This window comes from Gracilinanus agilis, chromosome 2, assembly GCF_016433145.1.
Source record: "Gracilinanus agilis isolate LMUSP501 chromosome 2, AgileGrace, whole genome shotgun sequence".
Taxonomy (NCBI): Eukaryota; Metazoa; Chordata; class Mammalia; order Didelphimorphia; family Didelphidae; genus Gracilinanus; species Gracilinanus agilis.
This window is the reverse complement of record NC_058131.1, coordinates 600032567-600058669: the sequence shown is the minus strand read 5'-3', so window position 1 is coordinate 600058669 and position 26103 is coordinate 600032567. Positions and strand designations below refer to the sequence as shown.

At 41.6% G+C, this 26103-nt stretch overlaps 1 protein-coding gene across 2 annotated transcripts; it reads left to right on the top strand.

Moving 5' to 3' along the window:
• Positions 1 to 1200: 1200 nt before the first annotated feature.
• On the top strand, positions 1201 to 26103 carry MFGE8 (milk fat globule EGF and factor V/VIII domain containing). 2 transcript variants are annotated; one of them, XM_044665441.1, is made up of 10 exons: positions 1201 to 1387; positions 4007 to 4132; positions 4698 to 4841; positions 8119 to 8232; positions 8900 to 9081; positions 15314 to 15469; positions 16194 to 16338; positions 22938 to 23122; positions 24316 to 24471; positions 24843 to 26103. In XM_044665441.1, exons 1-10 carry the CDS (start codon positions 1315 to 1317, stop codon positions 24984 to 24986), a joined length of 1425 nt encoding a protein of 474 aa, XP_044521376.1. In that variant the 5' UTR covers positions 1201 to 1314; the 3' UTR covers positions 24987 to 26103. The 2 variants fall into 2 exon arrangements, with proteins under 2 accessions (XP_044521376.1, XP_044521378.1); XM_044665443.1 differs by lacking the exon at positions 4007 to 4132.

Below are 26103 nucleotides of genomic sequence, written 5' to 3'. Positions count from 1 at the left end.
TTAATAAATGCTGTTGATGACCTGCATGGCTTGACTTTTCAGGAACCAATCGTATGCCAGATCTCAAACATCTTGTAATTATACAGGTGATTTCTTGGAACTAAAAACAGAACTGAACATTAATTGCTGTTAAATTTCATCTTGCTAGTTTGGAATCAGTAATTTAGTCTGCCAGAGAATCTTGCTTTTTGAATCTTGATTCTTCTATTTGACATATTAGCTAGGCCTCCAGCTCTGCGTTATTTACAAATATAAATATAACGAATGACTTCATCCAAGTTTGATAAAAACCATCAACCCGGAGCCAAGGACACAGCCTCTGCCTCCTTTCTTCTTTCTCCAGCTATCTGAATTCTTTGCATTCTGCAAGGCCTAGTTTAAGTCCTGTGTCCTCTGGGAAGCCTTCTCTGATCACCACCAGCCCACAGATCAACCTCTTTAACTTTTATACCCCTCATTACCACTGATTCACTGCCTTGTGGTATGAGCTTGCTGCCCAATGAGATTGTAAACTCCTTAAGGGCTGATACTAGATGTTATCCATCTCGGATCCTACATTGTACCTAGCGAAGTGCCTAGCGTCTCTGTATCTCCAGAGAGGTACATTGCTAGTCAGATAAATGATAGATAAGGCAGAGTAGAAAATAGGTGTGAAATCTTAAACTGAATTCTGAGCACCTCCTGATGGGCCGCACTAGTTGGCAGGGAATCGGTTGTCCAAGGATCCCCTCTTTAAAGGGTTTGCACATCCTTTTCACAATCTGCATTTTCTTTAAGGACCCTCCTAACAAGAATTTTTGTTTCTATTCTTGCCCAGAACTGGGCATCAGCCGAGAGGGGGTGCTTGTCCGTGACTGGAATAGCAGAGGATCTAATTCCTAAGTGGGGGCGTCCCGCTGCATTTCTGAACTTGGAGAATAACTTTTCTTCTGGCGGGCTCCACCGCCCCTCTTTCCCCAGGACCCTTGCTGCTCCCGGAGCCCTGGAGCTTAGCTCAGCAGGAGCGGCACAAGTGGGGCGTGCCCCCACCCTGCCCCCACTGCAGCAGGCAGTCCAGCCCCTCCAGCTGGCTGAGCCCATCCTAATAGCACCCTCCGGCCATTGGTCCATCTAGGGAGGAGGCGGGACCGGGGGCCCTATAATATTCAGGCTCAGCATTCAGTAGGGGAGGGAGTAGCCGGTTGACTGACTCATTCTGTCCCCGGAGAAGAAGTCAAAACACAAACAGACTTGAAGAGCTTGCCGAGTCAGCCCAGCGGGGCCACAGCGCACAAGCCCAGGCAAGAGCTGCCCTCTCAGCTCCTGCTAGATAGCATGAAGGGCCCCAGCGTTCTCCAGACACTTTGGAGACTCTTATTCTCCCTGTCTGTGGTCTTGGCTGCCTCTGGTGAGTTCGATTGCTCTCTTCTAACCTTCTGGCCCTATTGTGAAATGTTCCCGGCTCCTGGACACTTTGGAGACTTTCAAGGAAAACAGTTGCTATTGGGGGGACTGGGTTGGGTGGGGTGGGGTGGGGTGGGGGTGGGAGAAGGGTGAGGCACCAGACTGTAGATCCCCAGCTGCTTCCCTGCCACTCTAGCCAGGACTCGCTCCCTTACTTAGCCTCCTTCACCATCTTCTCTTGTCCAGAAAGGAAGAGGACTTTATGCAGTGCAATGGTCCTGACTTTTCTTTCCCAGTTTGATTTTTATAATGAGCAGTGATGTGCCCTGTAAGGGTTCCTCCCAAACTAGATTTCTCTTGAGAAGAGTGAGTCAAGACTGTGTATATTTTAACTCTACCCCAAAGTTTTCCATCGCCCCCATCAAGAATGCAGGACAGAGACAGGTCTGTTTTGGTGTGGGCGCAGTCAAATAGGGCATGATCGAGGGATTTGGCAGAGCAAGAGGTGAAGCCCAGGGAGGAGGAGGGAATCCCCAGCTGGGAGTCTAGAAAAAAAGAGTGAGCTCCTGGTGGGAGGCTGGCTCAGGAATTCTGATTTGATTCCTGGGTGATCTTGGGCAGACCCCTCTCTCTTTTCAGAGCCTCTTCAGCCTCCACTGCAGAAAGGGTAAGTCGAGTTCTGGTCCCCACTCTGCTGAGGAGAGTTAGGAGTGAATGAAGGAGGCTCTTGATCCTCATCTTTTTGGTGCTGATCCATTCCTCTGCCTTGCTGACATAATAGATCGACCATATATGGGTGTGCTCAGATGGTTGTTAGGGATAAACCCATGTGTTTGGGAAAGGTGTGCATGGGAAAGTGAAGAGGAAGAGAAAAGGGAGACAGGAGTTCTAGTCACTAGCCCATCTGCTTCTTTCTGAGGGAAATGGAGATGGGGTAGGTAAGATAATAATACTAGCTCGTGTTTATACAGGGCTCTAAAATTTACAATATGTTTTACATATATTTTATCATTTGACCCTTTTGCCAACCCTGTGAGAAGTGTTATTTAAACCCTCCCCCCCCCCCATTTTTAGGAAACTGAGGCTGGGAAATTGTGCCTGGCTCAGTATGCCTGCCATACAGCGGTTGATGGACAAGGCAGAAATAAAACTCAGGACTTCCTGAGTAGACTGAAGACCAGCCGATATGCCTAGCTACTTCCCAGTGAGATAGGAGGGAGTCTGAGCCTGGCTTCAGGCCAGCCCTTGTCTAAGTTACATGAAGGTCTCATACTTTATGAGGTCCCAAGAGCCTAGAGTTTAGTCATATAAGGAAAGCACTAGATGTTCCAATATTTGTGAAGGATGTCATAGAAAGGATTTGGGTGAGTGGGTAGGGAAGGGGAGGAAGTACAAGACTGTAATTCTTGCTCTTTTCCGGTAGTTCCCAGTGAAGGTAACCTCTGAATTTAGGAGCTTTTGGTCCTAGCACTTATCTTCCTCTGACTATTTAGGATGAATTTGTCCCTGAAAAATAAACCAGGAAGTCAGGAACCACTGTGACCTTGAGCTAAATATTTAAAGTGTGTTCATGGAGTTTAGGACCTGGAAACAGAACTTAGAGTTCATCTAGTACAGTTTTTTCATTTTAAAAACAAGAGGAGGAAAGTGCATAGAAATGAATTAATTTATCCAAGATCATACAGCTAGTTAGTGAAATCTCACTGCCACGCAAAATAGAAGAGATAAGAAATCCTGATCAATTTGTGATTCTTTCCCATAGAGTTTCATAGGTCAGGAGAAGAAGCCTGTGAGGTAGAATGTCCCTCTTCCTCTTTGCTAGAAAAGGCAAAAATCTCTAATTCATCTGCTTGAAAGAAAAAGGCCAGATCAGATACTTTATTTCCTTCTCAGCTACATGATCCAGGTGTATTTGAAATCTTTCTCTTTCACTTTCATTACCTCCTAGTAAAAGTCTTTGCCCTGGGGCCAGGTATTTGAGGAAAACTTGGATTCCGTTGGCCTTAGCTGCTTAGATATAAGCAGTAAGGATCTCTTTGGTCACCCTGCTAGTCTCTTTATAGTCTAGTGCCCATCTGCTACAGTCTCTTAACCCTCTGGAGGGCTAGGAAATGGGATTAACCTGCTATTTAAAGAACAATGACTAATAGCTTATTAAGAGTTGACTTGAGTTTAGTGCCCTGTGAGCTGCAGCTGGGAGAGTTCTGCTCTTCAGGACAGTATACCTCTCTATTCCTCTTCTTCTTCTTCTTTCTTTCTGGCACCCTTGAAAATATGGAAGACTGGAGCAGCTAGGTGGCTCAGTGGATAGAGACCCAGGCCCAGAGATAGGAGGTCCTGGATTCAAATTTGGCCTCAGATATGTCCTAGCTGTGTGACCTAGTCTCAATCTCTGCTTTTATAGCTGAGCAAACTGAGATCTAGAGAAAAGAGACTGGTTCAAGCCATTTAACAAGTTGAGGTTTCTTATTGCTAAGTTACTGTTTTGAGTCCAGCTTTAAGCCGAAATTATCATGCTCCTGTAGGGTTTGGGAATCACAAAATACAGGAAACAGTTTTTATGGAGGGTCTTGTTTCAAAATTCCTTCAGGCAGTTGTCTCTAACAGTCAATTTGCCTTCCAGGTGAGGATTGTGATCCTAGCCTCTGTCTGAATGGAGGTACCTGCCTGAATGGAAGTGAGAGTTCCACTTTCTACTGCCTCTGCCCTGAAGGATTCACTGGGCAGAATTGCAGCGAGACTGAGCAAGGTACCTTGTCAGAGGTCGATTGGCTGAGTTTTCTCTGAATTCAGCCCTAGGTCTTAAGGGTTTTTTTTTTTTCCTTTTAAAATTTCTCTCAGATGGCACTGGCATACCACCATTAGATTGTAAGCTCCTTGAGGGCACAGGCTGCCTTTTGCCTCTTTTGTATCATTAGCATTTATGTGCCTGCACATAGTAGTTATTTAATAAGTATTGTTTGGTCATTGATCAATTTGGGGCCAGGTTTAATACCTTTGTTGTGAAAATTATTTAGGGGAAGAGAGGAGGTGACATTTGTCTGATCTCTGATCCATGTGGCTGCTCCACTGAATGGCCAGCATTCTATGTTAATATAAACTCTGCTTGACTTCATCTGGTTCCCAACCAGGCCTTTTTCCTAGGTGGGTTAGGAATGCTTTAGTTCTATTTTCCTGACCAGGTACTGAGATACTTGAGCTGGCGGTGTGGAATCTTCTTAGGAAAAGTGTACTTTTGTTTCTATTGATTCTTCAGTCCTATGATTATCCCCAGATCCCACCTAATCATCAGGTCTTTTCTGGTTTCTCTTTAGGGCCCTGCACCCCCAATCCTTGCCTAAACTATGGCCAATGCCGAGTGGTGACTGAGTCCCGGAGAGGAGATGTCTTTGCTCAGTATATCTGTGAATGTCTTGAAGGATTTGAGGGTCCTCATTGCCAGAGATTAAGCACTGTTGGTGAGTACCAATGGAGTTTTTATTGGAGAGTGGGAAGGAATAAAGGGTAATCTACTATGTTTCTAATAATGGTGATGATGTTGATTCCTGCACAGGGTAGATTCTGGATAAGTCTTCTAGGAAGAGGGCAAGGACTTAGTTAGATTTAGCCAGAGGCTGGTAGTAGTAGAGAGAGGATATATTAATAAGTTTTTTGAAATGCATTGAGGATTCAGAGAAAGGCAAAACAGCCCTTGTTCTCAAGGAGCTCAGATTCTAATGGGGGGTGGGCAGTGGGGGAAATGTGTAAATAACTTGTGCAATTTACAGGTTAAATTAGACGAATTCTTGGAGGGAAGGGACTAGCATTGGGGGTGGGGGGTGGGATGGGGTAGAATTTGAGCTGAATCTGGAAGGAATCCAGGAAAGCCAGGATGCCAAGCAGGAAGAAGGAAAGCAGTCACAGTGGCATTGTTAAGCTATTTTAAAGGCTTTCCCTGGACCAGGTTAGTTCAGCCATACTCTGGATGGCTTAGTGGTTGAGTTTCTTTTTTTAGCCAAGGTTCCCATTCAACTGAATCCTTTCTCTGCAAGCTAATTCTCCCACAGGTTTGTTCCATGTCTCTAGGCAGCAGGCCAATTCCTGTACCCAGGTGAGTTGCCGTGGAGACATATGAAGTCATTGGGAGCTCTGGATAGGTCTCTTCTAAAAAAAAGATGAGGTTGATGTAGCCCAAGGCCAAAGCATCAGGATTAGGGTTCATTCTCTTAGACTTCTGGCTGGAGGCAGGAATTAAAAAAAAAAAAAAGCTAAACTTTGATGAATTCAAGAAGCACCTAAGTCAAGGCTTCAGGGTTGGGACCCAGAGTAGGAAGTTGTGATATCCTTGTCATGGGATCATGATGAGGGGAGAAGAAGTCTGGGGAAAGCTGGCTGCAATTAAGATTTCTGGATTCTCTATTTGAATAAATTCATCATATATTTATGTACTTTCCCCCCATTTTTGATAGTGTTGTGTGTGGATGTATAGTAGTTATGTCTTTGACCATGGCCAAAATCTGATGATGAGAATAGTTTTCTTCATAAATTGCTTCTCTTCTACCCTAGTAAAAATATCCCCACTTTACAATCTTGCAATCCTAGCCCAAGAATTCCTTCTCTCACACTTCAGAGCTGGCCCATTGATACCAATACTAAAGGTAACCTAAAACCCAAAATATATACCTTGATTTCTTTCTTTGAGGGGGTTAGAGTGGTGCCTCCCACCTTCTGTGGACCAGTTTCTTTTCAGCATCTCCAGAGGGACAAACTCTCTTCACTAGGCTAACTATCCAGAGAAAGCCATCTGGAACACTTCATTGTCTTTACTCTGGGGAGAAGGTAGGCTATGAACACTGAACCTGAGATGATGCTCCTCTGGTCTGATTTGGTACAGGATCCAAGATAGTCCTGGAAACTCTTACAGCAAGAAAATTTCACTAAATATTCTTGCCAAAGGCTATTTACTGAGGCCTTGAAGAGGCCCTGGATTTGGAGACCTGGCTTCAAATCTTGTCTCTGCTACTTATTGCCCATGTGAACTTTAGCAAGTCACTTAACTTCTGGTCCTCAATTGTAAAATAAAAGGGCTTAGACTAAATGACCTCTAAGGTCCCATCATCTCTAAATCCTGTGATTCTATTCATGTCAGTTTGTAGATAAGGCAGGAGATTGGCTTTGTCTCCTCCCCTAAGAAGATGTGACAGCAGAATATAATTACAGCTGGGAGCCCCTGGTAGTGTATCCCTATTCATGAAAATCCCTTTTCATTCCTTGGGTCTCTCTGGGGACTTCCTAGAGGAAGTGGTTTTGGAGGAAGTACATAGAGCCAGAGAATAGAGATCTGGCTACACAGGCAAGTGACTTGTAAGGTCCCAGGGGAGGTTCCACAGCAATCCTCCATAACCTCTCTCTGTTTTCTGTTTTGTATTTTGGGGGTAGGCTAAAGCATGGAGGCATATATAAAGCTGTGCTTTTCTAGGACCTTCTATGAAAACTCAAGGAATATTTTCTTGGCAACAAGGAATGTAAAAATGGACCATGGAAAGAATTGGAATCAGAAGATGTGGGTTTAGATCTTAACTATGCTTTTTATGGCTTCTGTGTCCTTGGACATGTCCTTCATCCTCATCTGGAAAATGAGGAAGTTGGACTGAATAGTCTCTTGTAAATTCCTTCTGGTTCTAAATCTATAATCCCAGGAACCACAACCACCTGGGCTCTAATTAGGTAACTGTTTAGGGTCCAATGAGATATATATTTAAGATATTATCTTTGGGGCAGCTGGGTAGCTCAGTGGATTGAGAGCCAGGCCTAGAGATGGGAGGTCCTAGGTTCAAATCTGGCCTCAGACACTTCCCAGCTGTGTGACCCTGGGCAAGTCACTTCACCCCCATTGCCTACCCTTACCACTCTTCTACCTATGAGTCAATACACAGAAATTAAGGGTTTAAAATTAAAAAAAAGATATTATTTTTTACAAATATGCATATTTTAATACCAGAAGATATTCTACTTCATAGCTCTTATTTCTATTTATTAGTAATGAGGTGGTTCCAAGGCACTATAGATCTAGGATACGCTGAGCCTAAAGATTTATTTTAGAAATCAAACTTCCTATGTTAGCTTGGAATCTATCTCACCTTTGGAAGTATTTGACAGAGAATATCCCATTGATATCGTCCCCAGGGTTGATTCAGTTTGTTCTAATTTAGGTGAGGTCTAGTAGAGAAGCTGCTAGAGAGCCAAAAGAGAACAAAACTGCTGTCATGGCCCCTTTTGATGGAAAATGATAGATAATGAACTTAAATATTCTTTTCTCTAAAATTCCCAGGACTAGTCAGGTTAATTTGGGTTCTCCTGATGAGAGAAAGCCAATATATTGGATTAAACAACCAACAGGTTGTTTCTAATCAATGGAGGGGGCAGCTAAGTGGAGCAGTGGATAGAGTGCCAGTCCCGGAGTCAGGAACTCATCTTCTTGAGTTCAAATCTGGCCTCAGATAATTATTAGTTGTATGACCCTGGGAAAGCCACTTAACTTTATTTGCCTTGGTTTTCTTATCTGTAAAATGAACTGGAGCAGGAAATGGCAAACCACTTCAGTATCTCTGCCAGGAAAATCCCAAATAGGGTCACAAAGGGTCAGACATGACTGAAATGGCTGAACAATAAATCAATGGAGGTGGACCTCACTCTGGTAGGAAGTAAAGCTGAGTCAATTCTGTTGTCTCCCTCCCCAACCCATCTATTCCTAAGCTGGGAACGAGTGCAGCAAACAGCCTTGCAAGAATGGTGGCACCTGTCTTGACCAGGAAGAAGGTTACATCTGCGAGTGTCCCTCCCCGTTCATGGGAAAGTCTTGCGAGTCCCGTAAGTGCTTGACGGGCATTGATCTCTTTTGTCCCATTTGTTTTTCCTGTCTTGTATTCTTAAACCCTTCTCTATCCTAAAAGAGGAATTAGGTGGGCATCTCTGAGTCTGGGGCCTCAAGAGGAATCTGAATTTAGCTGGAATAGGAGTATGGGGTTTGGGTGATAGTGAATAATCTGAGTTAAAATTATATATTATTTATCTCAACATTTCCCCCTCTTTTTGGCCTTCAAGGCCTCTTATCTATTGTCTTTCTAATATTATGATTCCCTTCTAGAATGTCTTCTCAGCTTTCCTGACCAGTCTATTTTTCACTTCACATTTATACTATACCTCCTCAAGGCCTCAAGGAGGCCACATCTAATTAATTCTACCCAACTAATCCTGATTGGTTATGTCATTTATTTGGTGTGTTGTTCCTATTTATAAAATAACTTGCATTTTAATATTTTTATATTGTTTTAAAAATATCTTTCAGGTCTATGTCTCTCTGTGTGTATGTGTATCATCTCCCCATCTTGATTACCTTATATATTCTTTGAGAGAAGGGCAGGGAAAATAACTCGTTTTTTGGTATACCATCCCGTTCAACCCCCCTAGTGGTTCAACACATGGGAAGTACTAAACTATTGCTGACCCCCTGATTGTTTTTTTTTTCTTACCCTAGCTTGCAACATGCCACTGGGGATGGAGGGAGGTGCCATTGCTGATTTCCAGTTATCAGCCTCATCTACGTATTACAGTTTTCTGGGGATGCAGCGCTGGGGACCAGACTTGGCCCGGCTCAATGCTCAAGGGATTGTCAATGCCTGGACTGCCAGCACCTATGACAAGAACCCCTGGATACAGGTGCTGGAGAATACCAGGGACTCCCCTGGGTGGTCATTAACTGGACTTGGGGGGGCCCAATGCCAGGGCTGAAGGAAAAGTGATTTGGAGGTATTTGTGAATTGACATGATAAAAGTGGAAGTCAGGAGTCTTTTATCAGTCCTTCTCCCTGCATATGTAGGGGCTATTAATAGATATTTCTTGCCTTGGAAGTCTAAGCCAGAAGTTACCTGCTTTCTACAAGTTAAGGGCTTAATGCACTTAAGAAGCATTCATTAAGCATCTAATGTGTACAAGACACTGAGCTTAGAACTGGTGATACATGGGTGAAATGGCATCTAGCACATGCCTTTGAGGATCTTATCTAATATAGGGAAGTGGGGAAGAGTTGGAATAAGATGTATTTACAAAGAATTTCAATACAGGCAGAATATATGTAAAAGAGAGATCCAAAATATGTTTTTTAGAAATAGAAAGAGATCTTTTTTTTTTGGAGGAGGGGAGACAGGATTATGGGGGTAGAATCAGAGAGGACTTCACAGGGGAGGTAACACCTGATTTTGGCCTTGAAAAAAAAAAAAAGCAGACTTTTAGCAGGATAGAAGAATCCATTCCAGGCATAGAACACTGAGAGTAAAGGTGTTACTATGAGAGGATTCTGGACAACAATGGAAAAGGCAAATAATCCAATTTGACTGGAATGTAGAATGTGTGAACATGAATGATGCAAAATTAAGCCCAAAATGTAGGTTAGAGCTAGATTGTGGAGAGCTTTGAATGTCAGGAAAAGGAAATTCTACTTTATTTGGAAAGTAGTAGGTTGCTGCTGAAGGTTTTTTGTGTTGAGGAATAACTTTAGGGAAAATGAACAGGAAATGTGGAAGATGGATTGGAGAAGAGATAGATAGATTGATTGGAGATGGAAAGATTAGTCTAAGAGAAAGGGGATTAGAGTTGGAAATAAAATATAGGAGCAAAAGGAAGGAACAGGTGTTATAAAAACTATGGAAACAGGATTGATAAGATTTGGTAAGTGATTGGATATGGGGGACGGAGGGGAACAATGAGTCCAAAGTTTTTGACCCTGAGTGCTGGGACGATGGTAGTACAATCAACAGAAACGAAGAAGTTATGGGGAGCAACCAGTTTTCTAGGTGGAGGGAAAGCGGGGTGGAGATGATTAGTCCAGTTTTGATCCTGTGAAGTTTGCTGTGTCCATAACCATGTAAAGAAGTCCTCTAGGCAAATGATGTGATGCCATAATTCTGTTGAGAGGTCAAGGCTGGAAATATGAATCTTTATAGAGGTGGTAACTGAACTTGAAGGAGTGGATAAGATTATTAAGTAGAGTATTGAAAAGAGGACCAAAAGATGGCTCAGTCGATTGAGAGTCAGGCCTAGAGAAGGGAAGTTCCGGGTTCAAATGTGGCCTCAGACACTTCCTGGTTCTATGATGTTGGACAAGTCACTTCATCCCCATTGCCTAGCCCTTGCCACTCTTCTGCCTTGGAATCAATACACAGGATTGACTCTAAGGCAGAAAGTTAAAGGTTAAAAAAAAAAAAAGAGGACCAAAGACAGAACTTAGGGAGACATCCATGTTTAAGAAGTGGGTTAAAACTGAGGATTCAACAAAGGAGGCAAGAAGGGAATTAGAGGGCAGGAATTGAACCCTTAGAATGCAGGAAAGAATCCTGGATTCCAGGAATCCAGGAAAGAAAGGAATATCAAGGCGGGATAGGAAACAATCTGAAATGTTGTAATGAGGTATTGGAGGGTGAAAACTTAAAAACCACTGAATTTGGTGATAAGGTTACTTACTAGTGATCATGAAGTACTTTCCATGCTGTGTTCCATACAGAGTACTTCTTGTACAGTGCTAGGATGGTGGCCAACTTTGAGTGACTAGAGAAATGGGTGGATCGTGAGGAAGCAGAGACTGCTAATGTAGACTAGTTTTTGTTGCAGTTCTATAGTAAAAGGGAGGAGAAACATCAGATTGTGACTTAAGAGGGCAGTAAGGCCAAGAGGAAAAATGTTTTGTTATATTTTGTTTAGGTTGAGAGGACCTGAGCATGACTAAGGACTATATGGAAAGAAGTCAGTGAAGAGAGAAGAGATTAAAGATGTATGAAAGAGAGATGATTGATAAAACGAAATTGTCGAAGTTACTGGAAGGAATAAGCTCAAGAATACAAAAGGAAAGGGGGCAGCTGAGTGGCTCCGTGGATTGAGAGCCAGACCTAGAGACGGGAGGTCCAAGGTTCAAATTTTGCCACAGATAACTCCTATGTGATCCTGGGCAAGTCACTTAACCCCCATTGCCTATCCTCTACTTGCTCTTCTGTCTTGGAGCACAGTACTGATTCTAAGACAGAACGTAAGGGTTTTTTAAAAATATGAAAAGAGAGCTACCTTTTCCTGAGATTAGAGAAAAGGAGGAGAGGTTGTGTGAAATATAGAGAGGTATTAGGGTTCATGTTGTATTCATTTCAGCACACATCAAGCACCTATTGTGTTCAAGGCATTATTTTATGCCCCAGTGGTACAAAGGCAAAAATGAAACAATGACTTCTTCCAAGTAGCTCACATGCTACTGGGGCAAATAACTGTTTCACAGATGAATAAATATAAGATATTTTGGAGAGAGAGAGTATTAACTTGGGAAAACAGGGAAATCTTCATGGTAAAGATGGTTGCTGAATTGAGTCTTGGAGGAAGAGAAGGATTCCAAGAGGAAGAGATGCAGATGGGATATTTCTAGGCTTCAGGAATAGCATGTGCAAAATGCCCAGAGATGAAAAGGAGAATGTCAACTTTGGGGAAATAGCAAGTAATTCAGTATGGCAGGAACGCAGAATGTGTGAAAGTGTCATGTGAAATAATCTTAGAAAGGTAAGTGTGAGCCAGATCAAAGAGGACTCTAAAAGCTAGGTTGAGGAGTTTGTGTTTTATCCTAGAGGGAACAGGGAGTCACAGAAAGCTTTTTGATTGGGAGTGACACTGTCAGGCTGGTTGTGGCTTAGGAAGATTAAGGACTTAATATTCTCAATAAAGTAGCAGACAATGTCATCTGCTCAGAATTAAAGGGTGGTGGGTTTGGGGGCTGGAGGACTAAGAGAAAGATTTGGAATGCCAGGATGGAGAGTGTGAGAGTCATTAAAAGATTTCTAAAAGGATTGTGGTACATCAGTTAGAGCCTGATTGAGGCTAGATGGCAAATGTTTTCACGGTCTCTTCTATTACTCAGTGTTTAGGGTTAACAGAGTGGAAATGGGGGGTGGGGATTCAAGTGTGGAAGACAATGTTTGATCAGCATGGCTAACCCTAAGGGAGGGAAGCGAGGCCAGAATGAGCTTCATGAATTGGCACAGTAAGTCAAAATCCTGGACTCTGAAGCAATTTGATGATTTGCTTCAACAAATAAAATTCAACAAATTAATCACCTACTTTGTGTACAGAATTGTATTAAGTGCTGGGAGAGATAATGCTTTTGTTGTTTAGTCATTTTTCAGTTGTGTCTTATTCTTTGTGACTCCATTTGGGGTTTTTTGGCAAAGATTCTGGAGTGGTTTGCCATTTCTTTCTCCAGATCATTTTTACAAATGAAGAAACTAAAGCAAACAGGGGTCAATGATTTGCTCAGGGTCACAAAGCTAGTGAGTGTCTGAGCCTAGAATTGAACTCATGAAGATAAGTCCTCCTGACTTGAGGATCAGGACTCTATCCTAGCTGCCTGAGATAAAGTCTAGAAGGCACAAATCCTTCCTTCATAAAGTTCAGTCTGGCAGAGCTTTCAAAAACTACACACACACACACACACACACACACACACACACACACACACACATGTATAAAACGATAAGGCAAGCTAATATAAATGTGAATTTGAGAGGGGCAGAAAAGTGTCTTTGCATGATATTGGAGGCTAGTGGAGAAAGAAAGATCCTGACAGACTTTGGACCATCCAGGGAGACTTTGTGGAGGATGTGACATTTGAATTGAGCTTTTAAAGATGAAACAGGTAGGGGGAGGAGGATATTCATGGAATAAGGAACACTAAGCAAAATATGGAGGTGGGAATGAGAATGATGTATCTCAGGAAATATAGTATAATTAATTTTGACTGTATTATAGGATATGTGGGGGGAAGTGGCGTGAGAAGTTTCTAGAAAGGTAGAGTGGTACTATATTGTGGATGTTCTTGAAGCCATGAAAAAGACTGACCTTTACTTGATATACAATACTAGGGAGCCACAGGAGATTTTTGAGCAGAAGAGTGACATTGCTATATCTGTAAATATAGAAAATTAATCTGGTAGTAGTAAGAAGATTGGATCAGGGCGGTGGAAGTGAAGTTTAGAATCAAGAAGGCCTATTAGGAAGTTATTACAGTGTTCTATGTGGATAGTAATGAGTGCCTGAGGAGGGTGATAATAATAGAACTAGAGAAGACGGGCCAGATACAGGAGATAGGTCATTAAATTTTTTTACCAATTACATATAATAACAAATTTCTATATAAGTTTTTGGAATTTATATGATCTCCCTCTCTCCTTCTTTCCTGCCTCCTGGAGGTGTCAAACAATTCAATCTGGGCTATACATGTATTTTCATGCAAAACATTCAGGAGATGTTTTAAAGGTAGACTCACCAAAACGTAGTAATTGGTTGGATGTATGAAGTGAAGAAAACAGGAAAGTCAAGTCAAACGCTTAAGATTTCAATAGAAAAAGATAGATTAATGGCAATGTCACTGACAGAAATAGTAAAATCAGTAGAAGGAGCAGCTTTAGGGAGAAAGACAAAAAGCCCTTTTTTTTAGACTTGATCTTTCAGGCACTGTTTAGGCATTTGGAAGAGATAGAGTGATGGGTCTGACACTTGGAAGGTCAAGGACTAGAGATATAGAAGTCAAATATATAAATATGAGAGTTAAAGCTGTAAGAGTGAATGAGGTTGACAAGAGAGATAAGAAGGCCAATGAGTGTATCTTGGATGATTTCCTACTTTTGAGGTTCAAGAACAGGATCTCTCAATGAGAGGAAATATTTGGAGAATATTTCCAAGAATATTCCAAGAATACTTGGAGAAGTATAGGAAGAACCAGGAAAGGAAAGCTCTGCAGGCTGAAACTAGATTGCAGGGAATAAAGGAGAGAAAGTTATCTGCACGTGGAGTATAGTTTGGGGTTGAGGAGAGAGGGAATGATTTGGAAAAATTGCCATGGAGATTAAACAAAGAAAACAATTAGTATCCCATAGGGAGGGCCTCACTGAGGTTATACCATAAATCTCTAGTGGGTAAAACCAATCCACTAGCATAACCTTTTGCCTAGCGATGCTCAGGATTCTGGGAGTAGGAGCAGAGAATTTACACAATGGAGGTTATCCAGGGTTGAGTTTAAGAGTGACAGGTTGGGATAGGATGTGGGAGTGGTGGTGAGGCATTCCAGGGAAGTGGTTAGTGAATCATTAAAATGATAGGGCACTGGGAAGAGGCTGAATATGGAGGCTTGTGAAGCCAGAGTTAGGGAGAGACTGAGAAAAAGGATGAGTGGTCACTAAAGATCAAGTTTAATGGGAGTTAATGGGAGTGGAAGGATAGAAGACCATATTTGGGATGGGGGAGGGATTTCAGAGTTCATAATCTTTGAAGCTGCACTACTTTCAAATGATCCTGAGATCTAAGATGTGAGTCACCATTGTGAATGTCTGAGATAGAGATGAAGAGCCCAGGAGTTCCAGGAACTGTGAGTTTTAGGGTTAGAATGATTATCAATGGGAATGTTTAAGTCTAAGAGGATGATAGTAAAGGAATAGGTGGAGACTTCAAGCTATGTCTTCCTAGAGAGTAGGAAGAAGGTGAGAATGTCTATAGAGGGTACTAGAGGAGACTTGAGGTCAATTCAGCAAAGCATTTTGAGACAAAGGTCCAAAGATCTGGAAAATGGTCTACAGGGAATAGGTTTCAGAGAGTAGACTTTACGTGGAAGACCTGATAAAATCCTGCAAACTCAGATTTCTGTGAGGTAGGGTTGGAGAAAGTAGAGCTAGTCTGGCTCTGGTGGGGTGGTTAACTCGATTGGGATTTATTTGCTGTTGGAAGAGCTTGGCTATTGTCTATCTTAGCTAAGTTCCCTTTGCAGCAAGAGGACAGCATGAAGTGGCATGCTGGGAAATGGGGTCTTGGATAAGAAGGACCGTCATTGAAAACTCCCCCCAAACTTGGGGCTCTCTGCTCTGTCCTCAGGTGAACCTTTTGCGGAAGATGAGAATAACAGGCATTATGACACAGGGTGCCAGCCGGACAGGGAGTTCTGAATACCTGCGGACCTTCAAAGTGGGATATAGCAATGATGGATACATCTTTAAATTCATCCAGGAGCCAAATAAACTCAGAGACCAGGTAAGAGACCGACTGGTATAGGGAGGAGAGATGGGGATACTTTCATGGGAGGAAGAAGGACATTTTAGATTGAGGAGTGGCACACTGGACTATTCATATGGGGGTGACAGTTTTGGGGACCACATTGATGAGGCATAAGCAATTCCTGGAGGAGAAAGATGCAAGAAGAACAAAAAGGTGTCTAAGGTGCCAGTCAGTAGTGGGAACATGGAGTTCAAATGTTTTTAGGGTGTATCTTTAGGATGATTCCTGTTCTATTCCTGAAGAAATTACTTTGAAATTATTTTTTATTTATTTTTCTATTTACGTGTTATTTCCTCCCATAGAATGTAAGCTCCTTGAGGACAGGACTGCTTTGCTCTTATAATTATATCCATGACACCTAGAACAACGTCTAGCACACAGACACGATTACTTAATAGCATTCGGGAAAACTCAGTATATCCATGGCTGACTGAAATGTCTATTTGGGCTCTTCTTGCAAACTGGGAAGGAGCAACCAAGGCACTAGAACTGTTGGCCTGACTTGTGTGAGGGGTGTGTGGTGTGTGAAAGTGTCTATATAGATGGAGGAGCTGCCTGGGAGTTCCAGAAAAGTGCAGAGAACATGAGAATTAATATAAGTATCAGGGCTGTTGTGGGATCTGGACCCATCAAGTCCATGAAGTTTATCTCTTATGAATAGTCCTGTACTTGCTCCACTCATTTCATTCCATCATGCCAGGTCTTTGTGGGGAACATAGACAACAGTGGCCCAAAGGCCAACGTTTTTGAGCCCCCTCTGGTGACCCAGTTTGTGCGGATTGTGCCCATCGTCTGCCGCAGAGCCTGTACCCTCCGGTTTGAACTTTATGGTTGTGAAGTGGAAGGTGAGTCCCTGTGGAGGGGTTGGGGTGGGGTGAGGCTGGCATGGGCTCGTGAATTGGAAAAGCAAAAGATATTGTTAGGAACTTTCTTTTTTTTTTTTTTCCTAGCAGAATAATGCTGAAAGAATTAGAGGAAGGCCTCTAGCTCACTGGGTAGATCCTCTATAGAGAGTTTATAGAAAGAAACCCATTGGTGAAAGAAATATGTAGGAGTTACTTTTTTGTATTGCTAGAAGTACTATGAGATAGTTGATCCACTGAAGTACTGATTTCTAAATTGAATTAATCTAGGTCAGGTAGAGAGACTTTGTATGACAAACAAACTCAATTCTTAGGACTATGAAAGGAATAGGTGCACGCAATAGGTAGAACACTGGATCTAGAGTCAGGAAGACCCGAGTTCAAATTTTACCTTGGATACTTATTAGCTATATGACAGTAGTCAAGTAATTTAATCTCTTCCTGCCTCAGTTTCCTTTTTAGTAAAAAAATGGGGACAATAGTAGAACCTACGTCCCAAGGTAGTTAGGAGAATTAAATGAAATAAGATTTGTACAGCACTTTGCAAATCTTAAAGTACTATATAAATGATAGATATTATTGTCATGATTATATCTGTGGGTAGCTAGGTGGTAAAGTGGATAGAGCACTGGGCCTGAAGTCAGGAAGACTCATCTCCCTGAGTTCAAATCTGGCCTCAGACATTTACTAGCTGTGTGATTCTGGGCAAATTACTAAACCCTGTCTGCCTCAGTTTCTCTTCTGTAAAATGAGCTCAAGAAATTATTGATGATCTCAAAGAGCTTTTTAATATATGGGTTACATTTTTAAATGTTTACCACGCTGGAAATGAAAACCAATAACATTAAAAATACTTTTTTGTTGGTTCGTGAGAAATAACAATAATAAACCCATCATTTATTAATATACCAAATTTTTGTAAAAAATAACTATATTTCCCAAAACAAACAAAAACAGTGAGAAGAGGAACATTGTTTTACATATTTTCACAAATATATTTAGTGTCTGACTTAGTGGAAGACAAGTGGTTTCTCATATTTGCTTTTTCATCTAATCTGTTGTGAAATATGGTTTCGGTTGAAGCATATGAAGAAAATTTGGTGTTACGCAGATATATAGTTGGAAAAGAGTAGAATATTTTAGTAGGCAAATGATATTGTCATATTATTATGAAAATAGTTTTGATCTTGAGGACCCAATGAAAGGGTGCTGGGTCCAAGTACCACACTTTGCACACCCCTGGTCAAGTCCAACAAGTTAAGGAAATTTTGATACTCAGTGGAGCTCACCTGATATCCCCTAGAAAGTCTGTGGTAGAGCAGGCAGGATAATCCAAGATAATCCTTTCTGCGATGATACTGCCAAAAGATAGTGTAGAAACCTTGGAAGGATAAGAAGTAAAATCAGCACGGAAAAACTTTCAAGGCCATCTTGTCCAGCCCCTTTGGTTCTGCAGAAGAAGGAGAGTGATTTGCTTGAGGTTGCCAAAGCCAGGTTCTCCGATTCCAAAGGTGCCATTGTTTCTAGAGATGAGGCTGGATTCTGCTCTTTTCTGCCCTTCAAGAGAGTCCCAGATTCTCCAGAAGGGGATGATACCCTCCCAAATCAGGAGGTTTCTGGTGTCAGAATAGAATACAGACAAAAGATTAGTGCTGGGTTGGAAGAGGACAACTGGAAAGAAAGGCGACTTATGATGGCGGTCGGTGCCTCGGTGGCCAGCGTTGCCCTGGAGGTGATCCTTCCTCCTCCCTCCACCTCCCACCCCCATCCCGACCCTCTGGTCCATCCTTTCTCAATTTGGCTTGCTTTCCTGTGTTCCCCCCAAGCTCGAAGAAAGTCCCTCAGTGGCCACACTGACACCTCATGGCCACAAGTAGAACTGCAGCCTGACACTATGAAGTCACCTTCTATTCCTCCGCTTCTTTCTTTGCCTTCTTGTCTGTGATGTAGTTTCTTGACTATCTCTTCCCACTTCCTATTCTCCTTTTCCTTTTCATCCTCTGCTACTTATTTTCCTCAATTTGAATCCTGTCTCCAGCAATTTCTAGCTGCTTGATTTAACCTCTATGAGCCTCCATTTTTCAAATTTTTAAATAAAGATAATTCAATTCAGTTCAAGAAACATTTATCAAGTGCCTACTGTGTGCCAGGTACTGTGCTAAGGGCAGGGGATAGCAAAAGACAAAAAAGACAACCCCTGCCCTCTAGGAACTTACAAGAGAATGTGAGAGATAAAGCTATACAAAATAAGCTCTATACAGGATAAATAGGAAAGAATTAAAAGAGGGAAAGCACTAGAATTTAAGAGGGGTCAGGGAAGGCTTCCTGTAAGAGACGGGATTTTAGTTAGGATGTCAGTAGTCAGAACAGAGGTGAAAGAACATTTCATATATGGGGAAAAGCCAGAAAAAAATTCTGAGCTGAAAGATAGAGTGTCTTGTATCACTGGATCAAATAGGTAATAATACATTTTATACCTGTCCCATGGATTTTTAGTGAGAAAAAATGCTTTAGAATCAGAAAGCTATCTGAAGTCTTTCAATTCTAAAAAGCTATGATCCTTAGAGGTCAGCTAGTCTTGTCTTATCATAGTAAACTGAGATCCAAAGAGGTGAATTAACTTACCAAGGTCATGGCACTAGAAAGTGCTGGAGCCTTTGGTCAAATCCAGGATATCTGACACAAAATTCACTCTTCTTTCCTCTACAGAATGCCCAAAGATAAAAGAAAGTAGCTGAATGTTTATCCTGTCTATATAGTGTGTACAGAATTTTTTCTATGTTGTCTCCCTTCTTAGACTGTAAACTCCTTGAGAATAGGGACTCTTCTTAGCCTTTTTTTTTTTTTTTTTTTTGTATTTCTAGAACTTAGCACAGTTTCTGGTACATAGTGGATGTTTAATAAATGTTGATCAAGGCCTAGAGACGGGAGGTCCTAGGTTCAAATCCGGCCTCAGACACTTCCCAGTTGTGTGACCCTGGGCAAGTCACTGGGCCCCCATTGCCCACCCTTACCACTCTTCCACCTATGAGCCAGTACACAGAAGTTAAGGGTTTAAAAAAAAATAAATGTTGATTGACTGATCAACAGAGAATTGGATTTAAACACTAGCTGCAGATAACCCCCAAAATGGACATTCTCTATGCTGATAATCATGAATTTACTTATCTATTTTTAGAGCTGGAAGGAATCTTGGAGACCTAACACTTTTTTTTAATTTTTTAAATTTAAAAATTTATTTATTTATTTTACTTTTTAAAAACTTTTTTAATAGGAAAGGAAAACAAGGTCCTAGAGAACTGAAGTGACTCAATCAATGTTACATGTAGATTTTGGCATAGCTAGGACTTGGACTCTGGATCTCCCATCTCCTGTGTACTTTATATAATGTTACCACTTTACATCTATACTGTAAAAGTGGTTTAAAATACATATCTCTTAAGACTTTTGTGTAAAATAGTATCTTTTAGTTGTGAGGATGTTAGGCATAGCTCCTTTTATTGTGATTTACATTCTTTGCAGATTTTGCATTTTTTTTTTTTTACATATTGAAGGTTTAAGGCAATCTTGTGTCAAGCAAGTCTATTGGCACCATTTTTCCAATAGTACATGATCACATTGTGCTTCTGTGTCACATTTTGGTAACTCTTGCAATAATTCAAATTTTCCCATCATTATTATATATCATTCTATCTGTTATGGTGATCTGTGATCACTGATCTTTGACATTTCTATTGTAATTGTTTTGGGGTGCCACAAACTCTGCTCATAATAAGAGAGTAAACTTAATTGATAAATGTGTGTGTTTTGACTGTCCCACAGACCAGCCATTTCCACATCTCTCTCCCTCTCCTTGGGTCTCCTATTCCCTGAGACACAGTATTGAAGAATATTACACTAATTTAGTTGATAAAGCATTAGAGGGTTTTTGAGAGAATTTACTGCAATTTCAAAATAAGTTCTGCTGTGAGTAAAATCATATCAAACAGCATTTTGGGCTACAGAGAAATCTTTTGTGAAAGGAAGAGTCAATCACTGTGGCAAACTTCATTGTCTTATTTTTTTAATTTCCCAACCTTTAGTAACCAGCTCTCTGATCAGTTAGTAGCCATCAACATTGGGGCATGACTCTCCACCAACAAAATGATTACGACTTGCTGAAGGCTTATTTGGCAATAAAGTGTTTTTTAAATTAGAGCATGTTATTAAACAATACTATTGAATATTTAATAGACTACAACATAGTACAAACATAACTTTTGTATGTGTTGGGAAACCAAAATATTCACGTGGCTCACTTTATTGTGATATTTGCTTTATTGTGGTAGTCCGGGGTTGATGATAATCTCTTGCTTTGGTGGGCTGGGGCAAAATGATTTACATACCTCTTCATTTATCTAGCATTTATGGAAGGGGCAGTTGCTGTTTTAATCTTTGGGATTCAGAAAGGAAAACATAAAGTTCCTGCCCTTGAATTTTTTGTAGTGTAAAAAGGGAGATGACAAGATACAAGAACCATCAGTAAGAGATGGTATGGAGTAAATGCTCCATAAGATGTATATGGAATCTGGAGTTCATATAGGAGAGAGTGGAGGTTAAAGTCAGGAAGGTACAAAGATCCTAGTACAGAGAAAGGGATTTTTGGCCAGGTCTGGATCCTTTCTGATTCTGAGATTCTTTGATTCTGAGTCTGGATTTTTTGTTCTAGGCAATAGGAGTTTTTATTGAATTTGGTTTTTTCTTTTAGCAGAAATGTGATATGATGGTGATATTTTAGGAAGGTCATTCCTAAGGTGATTGTTCATGGAACATAGTAGATAATTGGCAAATGCTTTTAGGATGAATTAGTGGTAGGCAGGATGGACTGGACCAATGATTCCTAAACTTTTTGGTCTCAAGATCCCTTTACCCTCTTTTTTCCCCCTTATAAAGCTTACTTTCCATTTTAGAATCCATACATTTTATTGGTTCCAAGGCAGAAGAGTGGTAAGAGTTAGGCAATGGGGTTTAAGTGATTTGCCCAGGGTCACACAGCTAGGAAGTATATAAGGCCAGATTTGAACCCAGGACTTCCCATGTCTAGACCTGGCTCTCAATCCACTGAGACACCCTGATGCCTCCTTTTATACTCTTAAAGATTCTTGAGGATCCCCCTCCCCAAAGAGCTTTTGATTATGTGGGTTATATCTATCAATATTTACTATATTAAAAATGGAAATACATTAGTATTATTATGAAAATAACTTTGGCTTCATGGACCTCCTGAAGGAGTCTTGGTGACTCCTACAAGTCCTGAGGTCACAACATGAAAACTGCTAGGCTAGAGAAAGAGAGATCAATTAGGGGCTCCTGCAATTGTCTTAGTAGGAGGCCCTGATCTAGAGATGTAGCAGAAGGGATGGAACAGATGTGATGAATTGGAAGAAAGATCATGAAGGAAATATCAGTAATTTGGTGACTCTTTAGATGTGGAAGTGAGAGCAACTAGAATATGAGTCAAAGATGATTTTGAGCTTTGGTAATAGACTTGGAAATACTCTTTTTGGGGAAGATGTTGAGCTTTAGTTTTGAAAATGTCTGATAAACATTTGAAGATATGGACCTAGAGTTTTAAGAGGTCGGGGCTGGAGATAAAGATTTGAGAGTCATTGTCAGAGAATGATGCTACGAATCTCTGAAGAAGATAATGGGTAAAGGGAAGAGAAGAGGGCCAAGGACCCCAACTTGGGGGGATGCCCACACTTGGCAAGTGTAGGAATGAAGAGAAATTAGGAAAAGAGAGAGTGGTCATAGAGGGAGAAGGAAAACCTGGTTTGCTGTGTAGTTCTCTATCATAGAAGCCAAGGGAAAAGAATTCCAAAAAGGCTGTGGTCAACACTGTTAGATGCTGCAGAGGTCAAGGAGGATAAGAACTGAGGAAAGGCCATTGGAATTGGTGTTTAGAAAATCACTGATATGATCCAGGACAATTCTGAAGGACTTATGACGAAGAATGCTACCCAACTCCAAAGTTAGAACTGTTGGAGTCGGAATGCAGATCAAAGCATACGGTTTTTCACTTTAGTTTATTTGGGTTTATGTTTTGGAGTTTTGGTTTTATGTGATTATTCTCTTACAAAAAATGAACAATATGGAAATATGTTTTGCATGATAATACATGTATAACCCAGATCCAGTTACTTACTATCTCTAGGAAGAGGGAGGGAAGGGAGGAAGGGAGACAATTTGGATCTTATAACTTCAGTTTTTTTGGAAAATTGTTATTATGTGTAATTGGTAAATATCTTTACATATATATATAAAAATCATTGATAGTTTTGGAAAGAACTGTGTGATTGTGGAGATATGAAAAATTGGGAAGAAAACATACAAAAGTGTTTGGGTAAACAAGAAACTACTGGGTTTGGTTGAGAAAATGGGTGAAATGTGATGAGGTCTGCCTCTGTTCCTAACTGCCACTGCTTCTCCTTTCCCTGGAGTGAGGTGTAGTTACCGATCTTCCTTCTATCTTTGCAACCCACTCTCCCCTTTAGTTCTTTCTGTGCCTGCTGTTGGATTACACGCTATTTTCAACTTTGCAGGTTGTTCTGCACCGCTGGGTATGAAGTCCATGATCATCCCTGACAAAAAGATCACAGCTTCTAGCACCTTCAAGACTTTTGGTTTGGATGCTTTCAGTTGGCATCCCCATTTTGCTAGATTGGACAAACAAGGCAAATTCAATGCTTGGACTGCTCAGCGCTTACAGGACACTGAATGGTTGCAGGTATGCCCTAATCTTCCCTTGACCTTCTGAGTTCCCTCGTTGAATCTAGAGATAATTTAAAACCTTTTCTATTTTCCCCAAGGAATCTGCTTCCCACTGACCTTGTTGCCTTTGCTCCAGTAATTGTTCCTGACTTCAGGGTGGGAGAATTTCAGAAAAAAAAATAAAACAAAAGACAACTAATTTCAGTTTGCCATTTCCTACCTCCTTTCTTTTGTATTTTCCTGCTTTCTTTTCTTTCTTTCCCTCCCTGGCCCCTAGAAAATTGAACCTCTCTAAATGCTATAGCCCTGGAGACAGAGGATGGACTCCAAAAGTCCTATACCTCCCAGTATCTCCAGGAAGAAAAAAACTCCTGAAAGAGGAAGAGTCCTGCTTCCTAGTTTCTGTCAATTGTCTCCCCAGTGGATTGTAAACTCTTTAAGGGCAGGGACTATCTCTTGCCTTTTTTTGTATCTCTAGCACTTAGCACAATGCCTGCCACGTAGGAGGTTCTTAATGAATGTTTGTGGATTAATTAATTATTTACTTTTATAGTTGATCAGAACCTGTTGTATCTGTGGCTGAGTTGAGATGGTATAGAAGAGGAATAGTGGGTAGGTTTAGAGGTTTTTGCTGGGTCTAATGTATTTCCACCTTTAACCAAATTCCTCTTACATTTCCTCAACTGATGGAGGAAATCTAAGGTGGATCTATGAGATGACATCTTGTTCTTCTTGGCCTTGGAAGTCAAGATTAGGAACAGCAATGAAAGGAAAACAATTTTGACTCAATGAAGAAAGAACAAAAGACTTACCTGTTAATTTTCCTGATTCTTCCTTTACTCTTTTGTCTGCTGTATTGAGCTACCCTGATAGATTTCCATATGGAGCCTCCTGAAGCATTGGTAGGTTTCCAGCCCAAAAAGAGCAGGGTTATTTCTGCTTAGGCCCACATAGAGGGGAACTGTTGTGATGGCTGTCTCTTACAGAGTTTCCTATGACACCATTGAGTAGCCATACATTTTAGAGCTCAAAAAAACCAACTATATCATTTAGTTTAACCCACCCATTTAACAGAAGAGTGAAATAATTTGCCCTAGGTCACATAGTAAATGGCAGTCAGGATTTGAACCCAGGATTCCAGACCTCACCCACATCCAGTGTTTTTCCACTGTGCTAGCAGAAAGATATGTTTGATTTTTTTCCTTACAGATTGAATTGGAAACCCCTAAGCGGGTGACAGGTATCATCACTCAAGGGGCCCGGGATTTTGGTAATATCCAGTACGTATCAGCATACAAAGTAGCCTATAGTGATGATGGCAAGTCTTGGACTGAATACAAGGACAAAAGAACAAATAGTAGCAAGGTGTGTTTTCTGGGGACTCTGGGCTGGAAGAATAGGGGTCAAAAAAATCTCCACTCCCAGGGACTTCTTGTACATCCTTTCCAGTGATCTAGGAAAACCAGAAGAATCCCCAGATTTGAGCTACTTGGTGTGTGGGAGGTGGTGGTTGTGGGGAGAAGGTACAGTGGTCCATAACATAGAAGAGTCATTGTTCTCTGGGGTCTGAAAACTTGCTCCTATTAATGGGAGGAAGAAGAGGAGGAGCGTGTGTATGTGGCATGGGGAGAGAGACTTAAGGGATGAACAGAGGCTGCTGACCCTGGGAAGAGGGAAGAGGGATGAGTCCCTGGGCTTGTCTGTGCCATTAATCACTTACTTTTATCCCTCTACAGGTCTTCATAGGAAATTCAGACAACAACTCCCACAAGAAGAACATATTTGATACCCCTTTCTACTCCCAATTTGTCCGGATCCTACCTGTTGCCTGGCATGGCCGTATCACCTTGAGGGTGGAGCTGCTGGGCTGTGAGGTGTAGAGCCCTTCTACTCACGAGAGAGACTGGACAGGGGCTGAAGAGGATGAGAGGTCCAAGACCAGGGCTTGCCTTCTTCCTCCCCCTAACCCTGACTCCAGCCTCTATGCCTCACTTACCTCCACCTGCATGTCCCATGCCCTAAGACCTGGGAACAGGATGAGCAGTGGAGGTTCACCGCCTGATTGTAGTTGAAACTTGGGATGGGGGTGGGTGGGAGGGGCTTCAGGGCCCCCTGTTTTTTTTCTGTAGGGGACAGGCTTTGCCTAGGGTGACCCTCACCCTCACGCTCACGCTGCTGTGGCCCCCACAGCTGTTGCACACTGGGGACCCGAGTCCTTCACCCCTACATTGGGAGTTATTCCAGATCTCTTTGGTTTCAATCAGTGTCAGAAATCTTAAAGAGTTCCACAGAGTGGAGTGTGATTGATATGGAAGAAATTTGTGTTTCTATGTGTGGGAATGGGTAGTGTGTAGAAGTAGGGCTTGTGTGTTATGAATTGCAGTGGAGAATGGATGTGTGTGTGTGTGTGTGTGTTGTACCTGCTTTCCTGCCTCCATCCTCTAAGGCTTGCTTTTAGAGCCAGAAATATAGGAAGAACCAGTGGTAGAAGGACCCATTCTTCTCTGCAAGTTCTTACTGCCCTCCCCAACATTCCCTCCCCCAGCAGTCTAGAAAGAAAAGGAATCTGTAGTGACTTTTTGTCCTGATAACTCCTAGCAGGGGTCTTCCCTGTACCTATCAGTTATACATTCTTAGGCAGAAGTGACAGCAGGAGGAGGGGATCTTCCAACAGGCAGACAATTGCCTCCACCCCTTTATTTCCTATAGACTCTCCTGTGAACTTTCAGTCTTCTCCTTTGATATCCAGAAGAAGGGGGTGCTTAAAAAAATAATTTCAAGAAGGAACTGGGGATGGGATTGGGGACGTTTCTAAAGGGCTCAGGAAAAAAGGTCTGAGAAATATCATTGGGGCCAAAGGATTAATCTATTACCCTTAAAAAGCTGACTGAGGGGTCAGATGGATGTGGGGGCTCTGATGCCTTTTCTATACCCTGGTGATTGTAACACAAGATGGGTAATTTCTAAAATATATTTATACTTACCAACTTCTCCATA

Bases quoted from the DNA above. Each gene is read 5' to 3' on its own strand.
- MFGE8 (XM_044665441.1), top strand. From the start codon at position 1,315: ATGAAGGGCCCCAGCGTTCTCCAGACACTTTGGAGACTCTTATTCTCC. The intron at 4,133-4,697 runs GTACCTTGTCAG...GTTTCTCTTTAG, and splicing joins TTGCAGCGAGACTGAGCAAG to GGCCCTGCACCCCCAATCCT. The intron at 24,472-24,842 runs GTGTGTTTTCTG...ATCCCTCTACAG, and splicing joins AAAGAACAAATAGTAGCAAG to GTCTTCATAGGAAATTCAGA.